Below are 19,053 nucleotides of genomic sequence, written 5' to 3'. Positions count from 1 at the left end.
TTAGCTATGGATGGGGGCTGATGCTTTGGGAGCAGGGGGAGCTGAGTTCCGTCCCTGCTGCTGCTCAGAAGCCCTGTGTGACTGGGTGTGTGGTAGTCCCCTTGGAACACTTGCCAGCACAGCAAGGGTGGTTGGTGTGAACTGTGGGAGATTGTCTTGCCGTCTGGGGCTGGGGTGGCAGTGCAGCCTGTGGGGCAGGGAGAAGTAACAGGGCTACACGTACTGTGAGAGAGCAGTGAATGAAATGGGAACCACAGCATTCCTTGGTGAGGGCCATAGCGAGTGCAATGGTCCCTGCTTGGACAGGCTGGGGCAGGAAAGTACCAACTTGGGAGGGAATCTGCTATGAAAATTTTACTTAACCCACTTTTGACTGAGCTGGTGAAGGGCATATGGTGATGTCCTGATGAGAGTCTCACCCCTGATCTACAGCCCCCCCCCCGCTATCCCAGCCTGAGCTCCCCACACACAGCTCTGCCAGTGTCCCTCACCCCTGACCTGAAGCCCCCCTGCTATCCCAGCCCTGGGCTCCCTGCCCCAGCAGAATCTCTGTATTTGTTTTGTTAACGTACAATGGTGCATTCGATGATTGTGGGTCCTGTGTGTGGCATGGGGCCATTGCTCAGCCCCTGTTTATTGTCCATCATTGATGGCAGTGTCATTGACTGACTGTTTGGTGCTAGGACGGCCCTTTACCTGGAGTACAAGCTGGCAAAGCTGCTGATTCGTCCCCTGGATGAAGGCTACCCAGTGAGCCGGCATGAGATTCGTGGGTACAGCCGTCAGTCTGAGAGCACTGCTGTCTCCAGCATCCCCAGTCACCCATCAACAGCTGGGCTGCCCACCAGGGTCCCCAGCCTCGGGCTGTGGAGGCCTCCTAGTCAGACCCGCAGCACCCCAGCCCACCTAGGTGAGTCCCCCACAGCCAATCCAGGAGCATCTTCTTGTCCCCAAGGACAGGGGCTCCCTACAGCGACCCTCCTCCCTGTGCTAGGAAGGGAATAAGGAAAGGCCCGTAAGGGAACGTCTACCCTGCCATAAAAGACCCATGGGCCGGCTGCTGGGTCAGCTGGCTCAGGCTGCAGGGCTATAAAATTGGCGTTGATGTTTAGGCTCAGTCTGGATCCTGGGCTCTGAGACCCCATGAGTGGGGAGGGTCCCAGAGCCGGGCTCCAGCCCAAGCCTGAATATCCACAATGCTATTTTTAGCCCCAAGAGCCCAAGTCAGTTGAGCTGGAGTCTGAGCCTCGGTGCCGCAGGTGTTGTATTGCAGCGTAGACGTATCCTAAAAGCCATCCAGCGTGGTGCCTGCCCTCACCAACCTGGAATGGCTCCACCTGCCTGCTGCTCTTCTCAGGCTGGCCAAGACCCAGGGCAAGGCTGAGATGCAAACAGAACTAAGGGACCGTGGTTAAAAACCACACTCCTACCCAGGGACCCTTTTTCAAACATTGCTCAGGTATAGTTTAAAGACCAGCCTCGAGCAGGCCCACCCCACTGAACAGCGAGCAGGGCCTTCTATGTGACACAGAAGGGCAAGCTTGCCCTGCCCCCACCAACTCTATGCCCTGCACAATCACCCTCCTTGGTCACAGCTGATCTTGCAGAACTCATCTGCCTTTCTCTCTTCCTCCCACCCTGCTCCCTCTGGTCATCTAGCACCGGCCTTCTCTCTGTTCCTCAGCACAGCCTGGCCGTTCTCGGTGCGAGAGCCTCCTCCTCTGCAGCGCTGGCTGCCGCAGGGGCTCTTTGTCTCCTCAGCTGCCCCGTTCTGTTGTCGCTCCCCTGGGTTGCTGTCCCTCTAGGAAGGGCTCCTGGGAAGCTGATGGTCTCACTACATCAGGCAGGGTCTTGGAGAGCATCGGTGGCACCCCACTGTTGAAAGAGACAAGGAGACTGGGCCCTCCCCATAGTCTATCTAGATCCCACCCCCATCGCTCCTGAAAGGTTAGGAATCCTGGCCGCTCACTGACTGAGCACCCCATTGTGCTTGCCCATAGCCCCCCCAGACTCCTCCCTGAACCAGCATGGAGACTCCCACTACCAACAGCCACTTGTCTTTGGACATTTCTCCTTTGACTCTCTGCCCTCCTGCAGGCTGCTTCTCCAGCATCCCTGACCAGCTGCCCTGGGGGAGCTCTGTGGAGTTCCCAGCTGCCGTGAGTCTGGGGAAATCTCCCTTTGCAGAGGGGCTGAGCAGGCTTCCGCTCCAAAGCCTCCTGCCCAACTCCGCCACGGGAGTGGCCAATGGTGAGATTGCTGCGGCTTGGAGAGGGGTGGATGGAGGCTCTGCCAGACACACCCAGATGCATCCTCTTGCTTTTGGCTGAAAACCCCTGGTTTGCCTTGTACTCCAGTCTGGAGTGCTCCACACCAAGTGCTCCGCCCATTCACAGGTGGGAAGGCGCCTGCTCATTACTCTTGGATAGATTCATGCATTGCCTGTCAGAGGATAAGTCTGTATTCAACCTGCTATCATCTCCTCCCTCCCCAGGCTCTGAGTTTCTCAGTACTTGGATGGGAGGCACACAAGGGAAGTATAGGTCTGCAGCAAATGTGGGATTCAGTAGGGCAGCTCTTCTCAGCGGGCCAGCACTGACCCCAGTGTGCTGCTAGGAGGGGCAGGGCTGCAGGGGGGTAACAGCTTTCAGATGAGATGTAAAACTGAAGCCCTGCCCACTCATAGTGATTAAAGATCCCAGGCAAGTTTTGCGGGTGTCAGGATATTAGCTCTGGTGTCTGGACCATGTTGCAATAGGGACAACTAAGTTCTATCTCCCTAAGTGCTCCTTGCAGTTTAATTTGGGGACAATCTTCTGTATTGCTTCTTCTGGTCCTAAGCTGTTGTGTTATGCGGCTCTTAATTGGCTGCTCCATCCCAGAAGTGGTTGCATTTCTGTGGCAGGTAAAGCTGGCAACCCGTGCAGCTTTTTAGAGCAAATAACAGCTGGGTTCCCCTGCTCCCTAGGGTGCAGAGTGGATTCCACAGCTCTTGGTTTCCTGTCAAATCCCAGAGTGGGAGCCGGGATCCCAGACAGGTACAGCCCACAGGCTGCTGCCTAGGGCCACTACGGGCATTGGACAGGAGCTAGCCACAGAGGCATTTTGGCCCAGCCACCACAGGGCTGCTGTGGAGTCTAGACACATGGACTGATTTATGACGTCACTTGTGTCATGCTTACAGAAGGCTCCGTGGATGGCTGGACCAATGCTGGTGGGTCCGAGAGATCCCTTGATGGCCTGACCAGAGCCGCCTCTAGCTCTTCACCCACGGCAGGGCACCACATGGGCAGGTAAGGCTACGAAGGGATAATGCACCTCCCGGTGCTGGGGAGGAGGAGCAGGCAATGTGCAGTAACCAGGTTGAAGTAGCAGCCCTGTCAAGTGCACAGTCAGATCGGGCTGGGGGCTTGGGAATGGGCAGAAGCGAGAGTACGTGGTGGTCTGACTAAGCACTGACTGCTCCTTTTGATGAGCATAACAATATCTTGCACTTGTCTAGCACCTTTTAGCCCAGAACCGCAAAGCGCGTTGCAGAGTTCAACCTCCCTTTGCAGATGGGGAAACCAAGGCCCAGGGAAGTTGTAATTCCCCCGAAGTGGCACAGCATATCTTGGGGCAGAGCCTGGCCTGGCACCCTGATTCCCAGTGCCGTGCTTTAACATTTCACAGGCTGCCTTCTTAGCTGTCTTCTCATGCCTGGGTGCTCTCTGCCGGTTAATGCCCCGGTCGGGGAGGAGTGCTGTGTCATCAGCACTCAGCCAGGCAGAGAGGCAGTGTGAGGGGCACGTGGAGGCGGGCTGTGGCCTGGCGCTGTGCTGTGGGGGCGGCAGGCTCTGCTTGCTGAGTGATTTATGTCTGATGGAGAGGGTGGGGGTTGAGAGAGGCTCCGTGCAGCATCCTGTGTGATCGTGTGAAGCCCTCAGAGAGGGGGCCTGGGGTGTGTGGGGTGGCTTGGAGGACACGGGGGGTGGGATTCTCTCCCCATATCTCCCGCAGCACGTGGCTGGGCATGGATTCCAGATGTGCAGCAGGAAAGGAAGGGCTCTAAGCCAGGGCTGCAGCTGCTCCAGGTGTGATCCCAGGGCCCCAGTTTGGAGCATGGGGCCCAGTCTCTGGCCTGCCATAGCATTAGTGGGGGCTGTCACTTGGGAGCTGTGACCGAGCAGGGAGTATTAACCTGGTAATGTTGCATGGGAGTTTTACTAGTTTACTGTCTGCATTGATACTAGCTGGTGGTGGGATACAAGGGTGTGACTTCACTTGAAGGATGATACTGGAGCAGGTAACCTGAGCCCACGAGGGGGTTGGAGCCAGGTGACACCTTCTGCCCAGGAAACTGGACAAAGGCTGGAGGAGGAGCCGGGATGTGTGGCTGAGTGAGACTGCTGGAGAGGGTTTCAGTTGAGAGCTGTTCTGGGGAAACGAAGGGAGGCCCAGAACTGGGGTCTGGGCTCCCTACCCACAAAGATGGACCTGTCGGAGGGGTCCTGTTTTCTGTACCTACAAGCTCTGTTTTGGACTGTGTTCCCATCGTCTAATAAACCTTCTGTTTTACTGGCTGGCTGAGAGTCACGGTGAATCGCAGGAAGTGAGGGTGCAGGGCCCTGACTCCCCCACACTCCGCGACAGGAGCCCTCTGTCACATTCTGCCCGGGGGGTCTGGGTGTTACGTTGTTTTGCTTTCAGGGCTCCTCCCGCTCTGCGTAGTTGGGTGGGGGGAGGGGAATAACCCCACACCGAGCCCAGGGACCCCAATGACTTTCTTTCTATGCACCTCCCTGGGCCAGGTTTGAGACTGAGCTTGAGCTGCCTTTTTCTTAGCTCTGTTTCCAGATGCCATGGAGTTGTGCGTGTCCCTGGGGGAAGCACTGTGGTCTGTCTGCTGGGGGAGTTGTGCATGGTGAGGTGGGTGGCTGCCCGGGGGTGCCCCGGGGATGCGCATGATGTATGCTGGGGATGTGCGGGGTATGTGACTGCACTGGCATGTTGTGTGCTGTGGTGGGAACCTCCCTATCGCTGACCCCTTGTACCTTTTGTGTCCTCTCTGCTTTAGAAGGACCCCTTGTTCCCGGAATGCTGACCCACCAGATCACCCAAAGGGTGTTTCTCTCTCTGGCAGGGGTTGGGGGCTCAGCGGGTGCAATGAATGAGTGGCAGCGGGAGGTAGGGTGGATGTGGGCTTGGGTGCTGGTGGGGGAGCAGGATGGGATGTGCAGGGTAATTCCATTGTAGCCCTGCACACAGGTGTCCCTGTGAGTTGCCTAGGCTCTGCGCTCCAACACACCCTGTGCCCAGTGCCAGAGCAGCCCCTCTCCCTTCTCTCACAGCAGGCGCCAAGGGGAGCCGGCCTCAGGCACTAGGAAGGTGCTGCAGTTTGGCCGGGAGGAATTAAACGCCTCTGACAGAAGGGAGGAATCCTGGCTGCTCCCTGGCTTTGGCCGTTCCACTCTGCAGCAGCTGAAGGAGGATGTGCTGGGGACGGTGAGTCTCGTTGGACCCTGCTGAAGGATGGGGCTGAGGTGCACGTTGATGGAGATATTAGCCAGCTGCCACACTGTCTCCCCTTCCCCTGCAGGCCCACTAGTGATTCCCGGCCCCATTCACTTCCATCTCCCCAAGCCTCACTCCTAACTGCTCCCTATATCTCCCTTCCTCCCTCCCAACTTCCTGTCCCAGCCCCCTCCCTCCTGTCCCTATTCATCCCTCTCCAGTCAGGAACAACCAGCTGCCTCTCCAGTTCTGCTCTGCTCTGGACCTTGGGGCAGGAAACCTGTTTTTTGCAGCTCCACTAGTATGCAGAACTGGGGGATTTATGAGGCTCTAGGAATAACCCTTGGCTGCAGCCTCTGCTAGGGCTGGCCACTTTCCCTCAACCAGTCTGTCCCTGGTCCTGCAGCGCTGGTGTCCATGCTCTGTACTCGTAGGAGCCCAGGGTAACATAGCCAGCCAGGGACAACTGAGTGCTGATCCCAGTGCTGAGACCTCCCAGCCCCCTCTAGGCAGGAGATCATGGGGAGAATTGGGCTGCGCCTCACCCAGAAGCCAGTGGTGAGGGAATACCTGGCAGATGAGCCATCAAATTCCTGGCTTGTCCACCAGGAGAGGGGAGCCTAAGCAGGGTTGCAGCCATGACCCTGAAGAGCTGTCTTCATTCCTCTGGGTGCCAGCTCATGGGAGATGGGAGGGCCTCACAGCTGCAGCAGCACCTGGGCCAAGCACTGATGGTCAGGAAAGTGGCCCTAGGTGCCCCTCATTATAAGTCCAACTGTAGAGCAATTCCTGGAGGGGTCAGACTCTGTTAAAGGGGGAGGTGGGGCCCATTCCTGCTCTGTTCTGGGGCTGAACTCCAGCCTCCCCCGACACGGGCAGAACCCATCCTCCCACTGTGCCCCCCATCCCCTTGTGTTGCAGAGGGCTGGCATGGATTGCTTCAAGGAGTTTCTCCATGGTACCCTGGGGATCCACCTCCTTCACTTCTGGATGGACTGTGAGGATGTCATGGAGCGCACCTCCAAGTGCTTAGAGGCCAGTGCTGCCGAGCGGGAAGCTCAGATCCTCTGTGTCAGCCTCTGCCGGTACAGACGGGTGTCCCAATGAACCCCTTCATTCACACACTGGCAGAGGGGGCAAGAGGGAGTGGCTTTGCTCCTGTGCCCATCCCCTTGTTTGCACACTGGGGGCATGGCTCAGTTGTCGAGCCCATACCAGGTGGTGGCCTCACACCCTTGCTGCCCACAGGTCTGGATCTGCTCCCCCTCCTGTAGGGGCAGGTGGTACTGTGTTTCTAGCAGCCACACGGTGTCACTCAGACGGTGGTGTAGAGAGATTGGAGAATCCCAGCTCCAAATCCCGGTGACAAGCCCCCAGATCTACCACCTGTGTCCGTGTAAGGAGCAGGCGAGGGCCCTAGGGAACCCCAGTCAGACAGACTCATACCAGGGACTGCAAAGACAGCATCGTCCTTGGGCCTAGCAGGGGTCAGGCCCATGCAGAATAACCTGACCCACTTTCAGGACCCCTTGGGATCTTTAGGTGTGAAGTGTGAGAGAAGAGCAGCCTGTATGGGTCTGTTCTGCCTGGCAGATGTCTCTGGAAGCTTACAGCCTTGTAGCCACTCAGCATGCACCCAGTAAGACAGGGCGACAAGAGAAGCACAGAGGACCAGACATTGTCCAGGTTGTGACCTTCTCTGGGCAGACATGCTTGGGGACAGATGGCTTGTCCGGTTCTCAGCTGCGGCCATCAGTGTGCTTAGGAAGTACCCTGCAGGTCCTGGCTACTCTAGCGTTGAGACCATGGCTGTCTGAAGCCCAGGGCCTGAGCTGCTTCAGCCTTTACTGGGGTGAAGCCATTGTTCTTTTCATTGCAGGAACATTCAAGACAAATACAAGCTGAGCATGTCTCTGGCCTCCCAGGTGAGTGAAGCTGCAGGGGTGCAGGTGCCCATCCTCTTACCCCCCCCTTGTTCTTTTATTAGTTGTCCCCCGCAATTAGTGGGTTTCTGAGGCCCTGTGGTACCTCCCCTTAGGCTGGGCCAATAGATACCCCCCCTTGCAGCCTTAGCAGACACATACGTTTGCTCTTGGCAGGGCTGTGAATCTCACACCTCAGCTGCTAGCAGAGGTGAGACAGCAGAGCCCTAGGGAGCGCTCCTTGTGTGAACTGCCTCCCCCACCCGGAAACGCCTGGGCTCATTACATTGCCAGCTGCTTCTGCAGCTGCTCTGCTCTGCCTTCCAGTGACACTGGGGTCCTGCTGCTGCCCGTTTCCAAGGGCGACTGCCTGGCCATCTGTGGGGGTTGACTCTGGCCTTAACGCAGCCCATGATCTAGTGCTGAGCCTGACATCCCAGCTCTGCCTGCTGCATTGCTTGCCTCTGGAAAGCATCCAGGAGCGGGTAGCCAATGGTCACTGTTAGTGCGGGATCATGACTGATCGCCCAGGCTGGAGCGGGCAGAGGGGCCAGCCACACAATAGTGTATGAGGGCAGCGAGCCGGGCAGGGCTCGGGAGGGACAGAAGGAATGAGGGAGGAACAGTGCTGGCTGGAGCCAGACACAGGGACCTCCCCCGCCACCTCACAAGCCACTGCCCCTGACAGCCTGAGGTGCACCCTGCGCAGAGGTTGCCAGTATGGCCCTGTCTGTACCAAACTGGGCCATGGTTTGGTGGCGTGGGTGGGACACTGTATGTCCAAGTGAATGCTCCATGCCCCTGAGTCCCTCCCCATCACAGCCCCTCCCCAGGTATGCAATAGGCCTCTGTCCACTACAAGGCAGGCTCAGCAGAGTATTTTGTGCTCATTGGGTTCATTTATCTTCTGATGCTGAGAGAGAGAGAGAATGTGAAACCAACAGCCCCTAAGGTCCTGGCCTCTAGGGTCTATGCTTCTTCTTGGTTGGTAGATATTGTTAGCCACAAGTCCCGCAAAGGGTTAATGGCAGATGGGGCTGGGTGACTTTCCCTTCTGATCATTCTCCTCTGGCCCAGCTTGGTGTAAACCATGCCTGCTTGGTGTGGTGCCCTGTCCCTCTCTAGCAGCGGCGAGGCCAGCTAAAGATTGATGAGCCTACTACAGCCTTGGCTGTGTCTTTTACTGCAGGCAGTAGAGGCTCATGCATTAAGCTCAAGAGGTCTCAGGTTTGATCCCACTGCCGATGACCCACCCAGGGGCATCAGTGTCACATTGGGATCCCCATGGAGCCGAGCTCTGGATCTCTTCCTTGGTGTCACAAAGGCACTAGGCTGAGGACCTTGGTATTAAAGCATATTTCTGGAGCCAAGCCTAGGCAGAGGGTAGAGGAAACCAAGATTGAGCCATGCTGAGATGCGGTGGGATATTCTGACCCCCAGAGCACAGTGTGGCTGGGTGAGGCTGGTGGGGGTGGCTGGCCCGGGCAATGGGGAGAGGTGGTGTGGCTGATGTGTGCTCTTCTCCCCTCTCTGCTGGCAGGAGCCGATGTGCGAGGCTCAGGGCGGCGTCGAGGCAACTTTCAGTGCCTTCAGCAGGAGCCAGTACGATGCTCTGAGACGCCTGCGCGCCTACTGGGTTCCCAGGTTTCTCCTCCATCACCAGAGAACTAGATACCTCAGGTTCGTACAATGGGAACCATCCAGGAGATGATGGGGTGAGGGGAGGGAAAGCTCCTCCTTTTGTAGCTCTCAGGAGACAGGGCCTGCTGCTGTATTGGACAAGCCACAAGAGAACTGGGCAGCTTGCTGGAGCTCTTCCCAGACTCCACAGCCCCTGCTGGCCTCGCCAACTGCAGAGGCCTTGAGGAGGGAGGATCCAGTGGTTACAGCAGGGGCTGAGAATCAGGACTCCTGGGTTCTATTCCTGGACCTAGTAGGGGAGTGAGATCCAGTGATTAGAGGACTGGGGCAGTTTCCTACTGGGGAGCTGGTTTCTCTTCCCACTGACTTCCTGCCTGACCGTGAGTCAGTCCCGCCCTCTCCCTCTGGCTCAGTTTCGCCCTCTTAAAATGAAGAGACTGATATGCTTGGAAAACAGGGTGTTGTTACATATTTATTTTGACTCTATGGTAGGACTGTCCCCACCTCAGGCTCCCAGACCAAGCCTAGGCCGCCCATGAACACTGACTTCCTGCCTTCGCTCAAGGTGTTTGCGTCGCTTCCTGTTGTGGGTGATGGCTGCATGAGCCACACGAATAGAAGCGCAGACTGGTTCAGCGTACGTAACGCCTCCAGGGAGCATGGTTTGGATATTGTGTGGGTCTCCCTGTGGGTATCTTCCCAACGTGACACAATCCAACACTGAGACAGGTTAACAGCACATGGACACAACACCCTGCCATCCAAAATAAGGGTGGTGCTGTAATTGCCTTATTGGAGGTGGGGTAGACAGCTACCAAGCTGGTGGCAGGGACACCCCCAAAATGGTATAGGAGGCAGAGGTGGCACCAGCAGAATCACTGGCCCCCTGAACACTAGGCTATTTGGAGGAAGGCCGGGGGTGGGGGGGCGCATTTAGCTCTAACACGAGGGTAACAGCACAAAACGGTTTGAGTGATGGGGGAGGAGATGGCATGTGTAAGTCCCCTCTTCCCCAGCTCACCACAACCTGAATCTCTGAGACAGGACATGTCTACACTAGAGCTGGAAGTGTAATTTCCAGCCTGAGTAGACATACCTGCACTAGCTCTGGTCAAACTCTTTTTAAAAATAGCTCTGTAGCCGCAGTGACATGAATGAAAGGAGGAGCAGCCCCCCATGAGAATGAGACTAGGGTCTCAGATGGGATTGTACTCAGGGCGGCTAGGCCCTCCCGTTAATTGCACCATTGCAGCTACGCTTCTGTTAGAAGATGGAGCTAGTATGGGTATGTCTCCTCGAGCTGGAAATGATCAGTACCAGTGTAGACAGCCCCTGAGAGGAGTTGCAGGGCTTGTAAAAGGGGTGAATGAATAGAGCCTGGGTGAGAAGAGCCATAAAAGATGACAGATCAATTCTGCTCCAGCCCAAGTTCTTCCCCGAGCACTTGAGATGTTCTTCTGCACTGTTGGTAGCCAGCTACCTGCCATGCAGGATTGCTACCGGTAATACAGCCAGGGGTTATTTTGTGGGTCCTCTTCTCTCATTGGGGATCTGTCTCTGGCCAGGGCCTGACGCAGCTCTCGGTCACCTTTGGAGAGCCAGCAGTGAGGGTAAGAATGAATATAGCACTGAAAACCTCTTCTTGCTGTCCATCCGATGCAGCTGCCGCACTCTGGTGCAAGCTGGCGAGGCAGGATTGTGTCAGCTCGGCAGCCAGACCTCTCATGGAATCTCCCTGACACACCGCTGACCTCCCACCTCCTCCAAGCACTAATGTGTGATCCTGGGGCTGGGGGGAGCTTTCTTCACTACCTGACCAGGTGAGTCTCTCTCTCCTGTCCTTATCCTTTTCAGCCACCTGACTGAGCTGGGGAATCCCTGGGAATGTAGACTTTGCTGCTGCATTGCCTCCAGCTGTGACAGATACTTGATGCATCAGAGGCAAAGGTTGGGTTATGGTAGTTTTCTCCAGGGGCCACCATATAGCCTTGTACAAGCCAGCTGGGCTCTATCCCTGCTGGCCGCTCCAGCGGAGATGTGACTAATTCACTGTTCACATTCCCCCAGGCTGATGCGCATTCCTTCCCTGCTTACCCTCCAGGTTTGAGGATACTCAGAAGGTCCATAACCTCCAGTTGTGGCAAGCGCTGGAGGAGCACCAGGCCACTTGGGAGTGGCAGGCAGACCGGCTCAAGCCCCACCGCTCAGCCTGGCAGATCTTCCACAAGTACTTGGTGCATGGTGCGCCATGTGATGTTGGTGAGCTCCCAGATAACTGGCTCTTCTGCACCATATGCAGTCAGTGGCCAAATCCACTTGGCGCTGGGTTTAGCTGTGTCTGGGTGTGCGTGGGGATCCCGGGCTGAATCTCAGAGACCTGCACCAGGGGGATCGTAGGGACTAATGAGCAAAATTATTGATGCTGGAGAATATAAGTGAGTAAGGGTGTGGTACCAGAAAACATTCAGGGATCTAGAGGGACAGTCTGAATATGAACCTGCAGCCACCCAAAATGGATTTGAAGTTGGAAAGCAAGTTGCCCCCGCTCATTCAGCTGCTAAATGACCTGTTTTCCATGGTCCCGGTGACAGAAGGTTTAGAATGGGAGCAATAGCCCAGTGAATTCCCAAAGCCAGAGAAGCAGCCCATCCTCTTGGAGGGGAGTCGCTATCACAGCCCATCGCAGTTGTAGGGTCACATGGGAGGCACTGGCCGGTGTATAGGGTGGGGGGAGAGTATCTAGTTTCCTGCTCAAGTAGACTTGCTGCACCGCTTTCGTCCGCAAATGGCAGCTGGGGACCAACACACTGCCTCGGGGGGAGATTTCCTTGGACTCCACTGGAGAACCAGTGCAAAGGGGTGCGCTGGAGGAGGGTTGCATGTTACTTCCCTGCCCTAGTGAACTTGCCTTTGAAGATGGAGTCCTAGGCCAACGCTCCGCTCTGCTTTTCTTCTCCCTGCAGGACTCAGCTCCGATATGCCACATTACATCCAGCATCTCCAGGAGATGCTCAGCTTCAGCAACCAACCTCTGGAGCCTTTGGCCTTGGAGCCAGTGGCTCAGCACGTGCTCGCTGTTCTCTGTGAGGCCTGGCTCCGCTACCTCCGCTATGAGATAGCCACCTTCCTGGAGTGAGTCCCAAGGAGCCTTGGGTCCTCTTCTTTGGTTTCCAGATCCAGGTGTAAAGCACTGGCAGGCAAGGGGGAGAGAAGTGGTTTATGGGGGAATTCAGTTCTTGTTTTGTCCATGGACACATCTCAGAGAGCTCCCTAACTGCACCCAGTGAAGCAGTTACTCCTCCTCTCAAAGCAGTTTGGCTCTTTGCAGCCTCAAACAAAATGCAGCCTCAAAAAAAAGTGGGTATTCACCCATGAAAGCTCATGCTCCAACAGGTCTGTTAGTCTATAAGTTGCCACAAGACTCTTTGCTGCTTTTAAACAAAACGCTGGCAGTCCTGCCTGGATTCAGGCCTTCTACAGCAGGTGCTCCTGCACCATCTTCTGAAGCACCTTCTGCTGGGAGCACAGACTGGAGTAATCTAGTAATCCTCCTTGGCCCAAAGCCAGTGCTCACCCACTACCTTCTTGCACATGGCCTGTGGAAAGTACCTATGAGCTCTCCCGCTCCTCTCCCTACGCCCCTTCTGCTGTGGGAGGCCAGGACTGGAGTAGCTGGGAACTGCTCCGTAGTGAGTGCTCCACTCCTGACAGCACCTCCATTTGAGAGCGGAGCAGCTAAATGAAGGATTGGCCTGGGTATTTCATTCACTTCCAGCTTTGGGCTGCAGCTTGAGAGATTTTTTTCCAACCAGCCAGCGCGCGTCACAAAAATCTTTTAAACTCTGCTTCTAAGCGAGACAGCTGTCCACCTGGTTCATTTGCTCTGTGCCACCCTTTCTTGCAGGTACTGCATCCCAGTCTCTTACCTGGAAGTGCAGGATGTCAGGAGCAAAGACAATAGAATAAAGCAGAGAAGAGACAGGTACTTCTTTATCTGAACTCAGCAAAGGGGGCACAGTTGCTTGGGATTCGGGCTGGCAAACCCAGCTTTGTGAGTGCTGCAAAAGGAACTCATGTGTCCAGTTGGACATTTGGATTCCTAGGTGTTACCAAGCTGATTAATCATTATCACAGCTAAAATTGCAGCCTTTTTAGTCAAGTCCCTGCTGCCCACTGTCCCCACTATGTTAAGGTAGCCTCTGCGGCATGCGTCTAGTTAAGAACGTGTGCTCTGGGGATGGTATTTGCACTATAGAGGCCTGATGCCCAGAGGGGAATGCAGGCTGCTATACTGATAATGATCTTATATTTAGATCTTACCCCTCATTTGCAAAAAGACCCAAATCACTTCACAGAACTCTCATGCTGAGAATCACTGTGCCCTCCACTGGCATAACGGCTGCATCTGGTGTGGATTAAGGCAGCTATTTTCCCATCACACAAACACTGCAGAGGACATGAAGAACACAGCGTCCCACTGCAGAGGGAAGTTAGGAGGCAGGATACAATTCCCTGCCCTGGAATAGGGCTAGGACAACCCCGTGTCTCATGGGATCTACAATGACCATAAGTGGTCAGGCCCCTGAAAGACATCTCCAACAGCACAGCAACCACCAGCATCATGTGAGGACATAGGGACAGCACAGGCTCGGTGTAGGTACCCCCTCAAAACCACCATCACGGCTTCTTGGTTTCCCTGGCTGTGGAGGGGGGGGGAAGGGTCTCCCATCTAAGTACAAAGCCGGCCTGATGCTGCTCAGCCTATCAGATGCAACAAGATCATAGCCTGATGTGCTATGGCTGTATTGAGAACCTGTTTGCATCCTTGCAGGGCCAGGAAGAGGAAGGAAAATACCGGCTTTCATGCCCAGGAAGGCAGAAAGCAGCAGAGGAGGCACCGAAAGAAAGCAGCAGCTGAGCCCCAGGGCTCAGGCCATGCCGGCCTGGCAAGTGGGGAAGGGTCAGTGACACCCCAGCGTGCCCTGAACCTGCTCAACAACAAGGTGGTTTTCAAAGCCTATAGAAAGGCAGCTCAGGAAATGCAAGATGCAGGGCTCCAGAGGGTGCTGGGGCTGTTGGAGAAGCTGGAGCGGTGCCAGGCAGCCCCAGAGGGCAGGAAGCGGCTGAGCTGTGTGCTGAAGTTCCTGGACCTCTGGGACCAGCAAGGGGCTGGGCCACTGAGCCCTCGCCTCCCCAGGGAGCTGAGGAAGAGACTGAGGGCAGAGGTGGGCCAGGGAAGAGTAAGCGACTTGAGCATAGAAGAAATCCAAGCTGCCTTGTATGCGCACATTGCTCCGGCCTTCGAGAGCTTCTGGGCTGAGGTGAGTGAGGGGCTGGGCAGGCACGGAGTGCAGCCCTCCCAGATCCAAGACGAGGGCTGGCCCAAGCTTCAGCCACTCCTGCATTTGCTGGCTGCCAAGGTGGCCCTCAAGCGTCTAAGGAACAGGAAAGCCGCGGTGGGGTCAGCAGCTACAGCCCAGCCCAGCCAGGAAGACAAAGCCGCCTTCTGCCAATTCCTCAGGACTGCTGCCGAAGGCTGGCCCACCCTGGAGATGCTGCACTTCCTCAAACACCTGCAGGTCCATGGCCCCCCTGTGCTGGAGCACGGCCTGCACTTCCAGCTGGAGGTGCAGAAGTTCAAGAACGCCCATCACGCCATGCCGGACAGGGCTCTCCTGAGGAAGAAGGTGCAGGTGATCCGCAACTGCTTCCTTGTCTCCCAGCTGGAGCCCCGGCTGCAGGTAGGCCTCATGGTCTGACAGAGGAGTAGCGACGGGGCAAAGAGATGGTCAGGCAGGCCTAGGGCAAGAGAGAGGAGGAGCTGGATCTAAAGCATTAGCAGTGAGTTGATATATAACACAGGAGTTCTGCAAAACAGAGTGGTGGGTGTGTAAACTCCATGGGCTCCCTCTGAAGTCAGTGAAAGCAGGACTGGGCCTCAATGGCCATGTTTAAGGGGGAACAGGCTAGTTCCCAATTTCCTCCCCCACCTGAAAAATTCCAAGATGATGAAATACAGTGATCAACCCCAATGTAATCCCCAGGCCAGCTTCAGCCCAGGCTAGCCCCCGCCGCCCCAGCCTGTTCGCAGCTCACCTAGTCTGGGAAACGCCCTGCACAGCAGCACCTGCACTCTGGTAACACTGGGGCTGAGAGAGCCCAGCGCCAGCCTGTGCAGAATGAGAGGCCAAACTGGCGTAGAAGTTTGGGATATCTAGCAGATCTTTTTGCAGCTGGTAACTTGGAGACTTGCTCCCCTGCCCCAGGCCCCTGAGCAGGTTTGTGGCTTGCTCTCTAGGTGGTGGTGGATGCTGAGAAGTTGGGGAGAGCTCTCCGGGCGGCTGAGCAGGCTCTCCAGCAGGATGCCCCTGCACCACCTCCCGGCCTGTTTGATGAGCTGAGGGACTCCGTCTTCAGCACCCTACTGCCGTACTGGGCTGGGTTCCGAAAGGCCTGGCTGAAGCGGTCGCTTGAGAGTGCCCAGAGAGCCCCGGGTACGTTCATCACCCTGAGCCCCTGTCTGACGGCAGAGCCCACCCCTTCTCTGGAGAATCCGAGGATCAGGAGATGGCAGGGATTTTGCAGCTGCTCCAGGAGGGTTCCCTGCTGTGGGAGCTGGGCAGCACACTTCAAGCAAGAGAGGCTGAAGGGGCATGTGGAGACAGTTGTGTGCTTACATTTGCAAGTGCAATACCCATGCTCAAGGAACAGCATGTGCAGGCCTGGCTCTCACAAAGGCCCATGGCCAATTGAAAAAAATGACCCGTGGCTCACATGAAGCCTTCCTCATTCCTCTTGGGAAAATAATGCCAGAGCCCAGTAGCTTACCCTGGCAGGAGTGATGCCACCAGAATGGTCCGTTTGCTTTATTGCATCCCACTGCTGCTAGCTAGACTTTCCTGCTCTGTGTGTGACTCGTCTCTGAGCTCCCTCCAGCCTGTCACCACCTTGAGCTGCCCAGAGCTGAGGCAAGATGTAAAGGACCTTTGATCTCTCATTGGGTGGGGCAGGTCACTTCCTAGTGAATGGCCAGACCTTTCCGTCCTCCTGGTTTCCATTCTCTGGGCAGGGAGGGGTGTTTTTCACCTAGTTTATCTCCAGCCCATGGTGCAGCTCTGGCCCCAGGAACGGGCACCCCCAAGGCTCATCTTTGTGTGGCTCTTGTCCCCTGTGCGGACCGATAACACACTGAGGCTAGTAGGGCCTTTCACCCCCAGCAATTGCAGAAGGGTGGTCCTGCCGTCAGGGATGAATTCCCCATGGGACTGCCTTGTAGAATGGAGTATTTATTGCCCCAACAGGCTTTTACCACCAGTTCCTGTCTCGTGCAGGCTAAGTGCCTGCTCTACCCACACCAGTAAACATCTGCAGGGACGATGCTGTGCTGAGAGACTTCTCCTCCACGCTGGCCAGGTGCTCCAGGGGCAAAGCTGCCCTTTCAAAACGCTGAGCCACAGACGTCCCTTGGCAGCATTTAAGCTGTTTCCTTGAGCTGGGGCAGAGAGAACTGTCCCTCCAAGGGCTCAGTGTCAGATCCTTTACTCTTCCCTGAGCCCTTTTCATCCAAAAAGCTTTACAGACAACGTAGGGACAAGAATCAGTGCTACTTAAATGCGGCCAACAGCAGTCACGCTGCCCCAGTCACTACACGAGGGGAAGTGAAGTATCATGTGTCCAAAGGAAACCGTAGGGGGACTAAAGAGCCGCAGAATATAATTACCAGAGTTGATTTGACCACAACACCAGGGGGAGCCTCCTGCCTGTGGGGAAAAGTGCAGGGGGATCTCTCATGACAAGAAGCCAAGACCTTGGCTTTACATCTGGCACCATGCTGGGGCACTGGCTCAGTACAGGCTTTTAGGAAGAGTCCACCCCCACCCCCATTGAATCATCCTGAACCTCCCTTTGGGGGAAGGGGGTAGTCTCATCTGAATATTGACTACACCTGATCTTTAGCTTGGGCTGCAGCATGCTGGGTGGCCGGGGGGAGGAGAGGGAATGGAGTCTTGGGATGGGTGTGGAGAAAAAAGAGAAATCAGACCCTTTCTCGTGACCGTCTCTCCCTCTGCAGTGCTGAGGGCCCAGCAGCTCCTGCGGCAGAGACGGGCCATGTTTGAGCAGTCCCAGGGCCCACCGCAAACATTCCAGCTGCCTCCTCTGCAGCAGCGCGCCAACGTGAAGGGGAGGAAGCAGCAGGACGGCTTCACTTACACCTTCTCCGTCAGCAGGGGCATTGCCCTGAAGGTCTGCACACCCACTCCTAAAGGGAGCACGGGCAGCCAGCAAAGGGTCGCAGCTGGCTGTAAACTCAGGCCTGAGGCATTTAATCTATGAAATGCTCCTGCCAGCAGCGTGGCGACTTCGGTAAGACACAAAGGGGCTCAGCCTGGTGTTCCTGCTGGTAGCATCCAAGCTGCTCCTCCCACCCACACACCAGTCCAGGAAGGAGGTGGCATTTGCAGCAGCTATTCATGTAGCAACACCTACAACAAGTGGTACCTTGGACGGCTGGAGCCACTTTTCCCAATGTACGAACATCCCTCCCCATGTCCAATACAGCCACTTCTGGGTTGGACCCCAGCAGCTGTTGAACAGCAGACAGTAACAACACACTACAGCCTAGGGCAGGAAGTGACCTACACAAACCCAATATCCCCCCTCTCCTCCAGCTTGTTACAGGGCCTTTCCGCTCCTGTAAGCGTCCAGAGTTGGATGTTATAACTCCCTCTCTTTACTCAGGCCTCCGGCAGAGAAGATACGAGCACCCGCACTTGTGTGTCTGGAAATGGCAAGAGGTCAGCACGAGTTCAGCTTCCTCCCCTTCCCGAGGTACCGGTGCTGCTCTGACCAGGGCAGAAAGCGCTCTAGCCTACAGCACCCAATGCAGAGTCGTAACGCTGGCAACACGAGTGGCAGCTAGAGGTGGCTGGTGTGCTGCAAAATCAAGCTCTGAGCTGTTTTTAAACACAGGGAAGGAGATCTGGGACCAGTGGCCCTGTGCTGTAGAGTGGCATGGTAAAGCAAGGCTCAGGCACCCTGCTGGAAGTTCAAGGTCTCTTGGCACCAAGAGAAAACCTGGGAGCCTTGGCCAAAGTCCCTCTCATTAAGGCGGGTTTCAATTACCCAGGCTGGGCACAAGCTCTTGCTGAACCCAGAAGAGCTGAGGCAGCTGCCTGCATTCTCAGTGTTGCTGCAGTAGCTGATTCAGTGCAGTGGGGAGCACCAGATCTGCTCTCTCCCTCCATGAAAAGGCCAACACCTCCCCCCCACCAGCATTTTCACCTCCTGCTCAAAGGACCAGGTTAACATTAATCACATGGCAGTGAGCAGCCCTCCTAAGAAGAGTTCTCTAGAGTGGCTGGGAGCCGAGATCTCAGTGGCATATCTGTGTGATGTTAAGGGTTAAGTCTCACACGGAGTTTCCAGGTCTGAGAGCTGCAGCCACCGGGGCAGTTCCAGCCTAGAGCTCTGAGCCAGGGACAGGTGGGCTGCTTATCTCACATAACAGGTCAGTCCAGTAGTCTCATTCAGACCCTCCCCTCTCTGCCTCCAGACTAGAGGCAGCTGGGCAGAACAAGGTGCTTCGCTTAATCCCAACTCCAACCGAGCAACCCACCCCCACTCTTACAGCACACGTGAAGCTAAAGAGAAGGAAAAGCAGCCCTCTGCCCAGAGCAGGATCTTGCGCCAGGTGCAGCAGGGAAGGGCTGGAGGGTTCTTTAACCAGGGGTGGAGTTCAAAGGATATGATGTCACAGCTCACTCTACAGCGATGCATTTGGCTCTTGTGTTATGGCACTACCCTGTGTCCCTATTAAGAATGAGACTGAGTTGATCATCAGGTGCGGGATTGAGTTCCAGGCCCATAGGAGCCGCTCTACAAACTCAAGGCTCTTGGGCCAAAGTGGGGTAGCGGCAAGTGCCAGAGGATGGTGTGACAGTGCTGGCAGCTGTCCAGTGCTGGCTGTGGGGCTGAGGGATTCCACAGCTGCCTGCAC

General features: G+C 56.0%; 2 protein-coding genes across 10 annotated transcripts in view; one reads left to right on the top strand and one right to left on the bottom strand.

Annotated features, from left to right (window-relative positions):
* The first annotated feature begins 2,406 nt into the window (after window positions 1–2,406).
* Window positions 2,407–17,930, top strand: LOC120400850 (regulator of G-protein signaling 22-like). Of its 6 annotated transcripts, XM_039530017.1 has the most exons (15): window positions 2,407–2,533; window positions 3,185–3,293; window positions 5,331–5,484; window positions 6,415–6,578; window positions 7,373–7,418; window positions 8,956–9,095; window positions 9,549–9,693; window positions 10,719–10,876; window positions 11,158–11,315; window positions 12,020–12,188; window positions 12,961–13,038; window positions 13,888–14,797; window positions 15,355–15,550; window positions 17,128–17,420; window positions 17,796–17,930. In XM_039530017.1, exons 1-14 carry the CDS (start codon window positions 2,434–2,436, stop codon window positions 17,388–17,390), a joined length of 2,790 nt encoding a protein of 929 aa, XP_039385951.1. In that variant the 5' UTR covers window positions 2,407–2,433; the 3' UTR covers window positions 17,391–17,420; window positions 17,796–17,930. The 6 variants fall into 6 exon arrangements, with proteins under 6 accessions (XP_039385951.1, XP_039385950.1, XP_039385953.1 ...); XM_039530016.1 differs by having other exon boundaries at window positions 17,128–17,930; XM_039530019.1 differs by lacking the exons at window positions 15,355–15,550; window positions 17,796–17,930 and having other exon boundaries at window positions 17,128–17,263.
* AARS2 (alanyl-tRNA synthetase 2, mitochondrial) overlaps window positions 9,188–19,053 on the bottom strand; it is a 43,792-nt gene continuing 33,926 nt past the window's right edge. Inside the window, exon 22 of one of the 4 annotated variants that reach the window (XM_039530009.1) lies at window positions 9,188–9,345. In XM_039530009.1, coding sequence (XP_039385943.1) covers window positions 9,334–9,345 — 12 coding nt within the window. In that variant the 3' untranslated portion in view covers window positions 9,188–9,333. Of the gene's footprint in view, window positions 9,346–14,770; window positions 14,856–19,053 lie in introns of those variants that run through there. The other 3 variants (XM_039530005.1, XM_039530004.1, XM_039530007.1) reach the window with 3 other exon arrangements.

Source organism: Mauremys reevesii, linkage group 3, assembly GCF_016161935.1.
Source record: "Mauremys reevesii isolate NIE-2019 linkage group 3, ASM1616193v1, whole genome shotgun sequence".
In the NCBI taxonomy this organism is placed as follows: Eukaryota; Metazoa; Chordata; order Testudines; family Geoemydidae; genus Mauremys; species Mauremys reevesii.
The sequence above is the reverse complement of the archived record's forward strand: the minus strand, read 5'-3'. Positions and strand labels throughout refer to the sequence as shown.

Coding starts and splice junctions, on each gene's coding strand:
- LOC120400850 (XM_039530014.1), top strand. CDS start 2,434: ATGCATTGCCTGTCAGAGGATAAGTCTGTATTCAACCTGCTATCATCT. Junction 5,485..6,414: donor AGGAGGATGTGCTGGGGACG/GTGAGTCTCGTT, acceptor CTTGTGTTGCAG/AGGGCTGGCATGGATTGCTT. Junction 13,039..13,887: donor ATAAAGCAGAGAAGAGACAG/GTACTTCTTTAT, acceptor GCATCCTTGCAG/GGCCAGGAAGAGGAAGGAAA.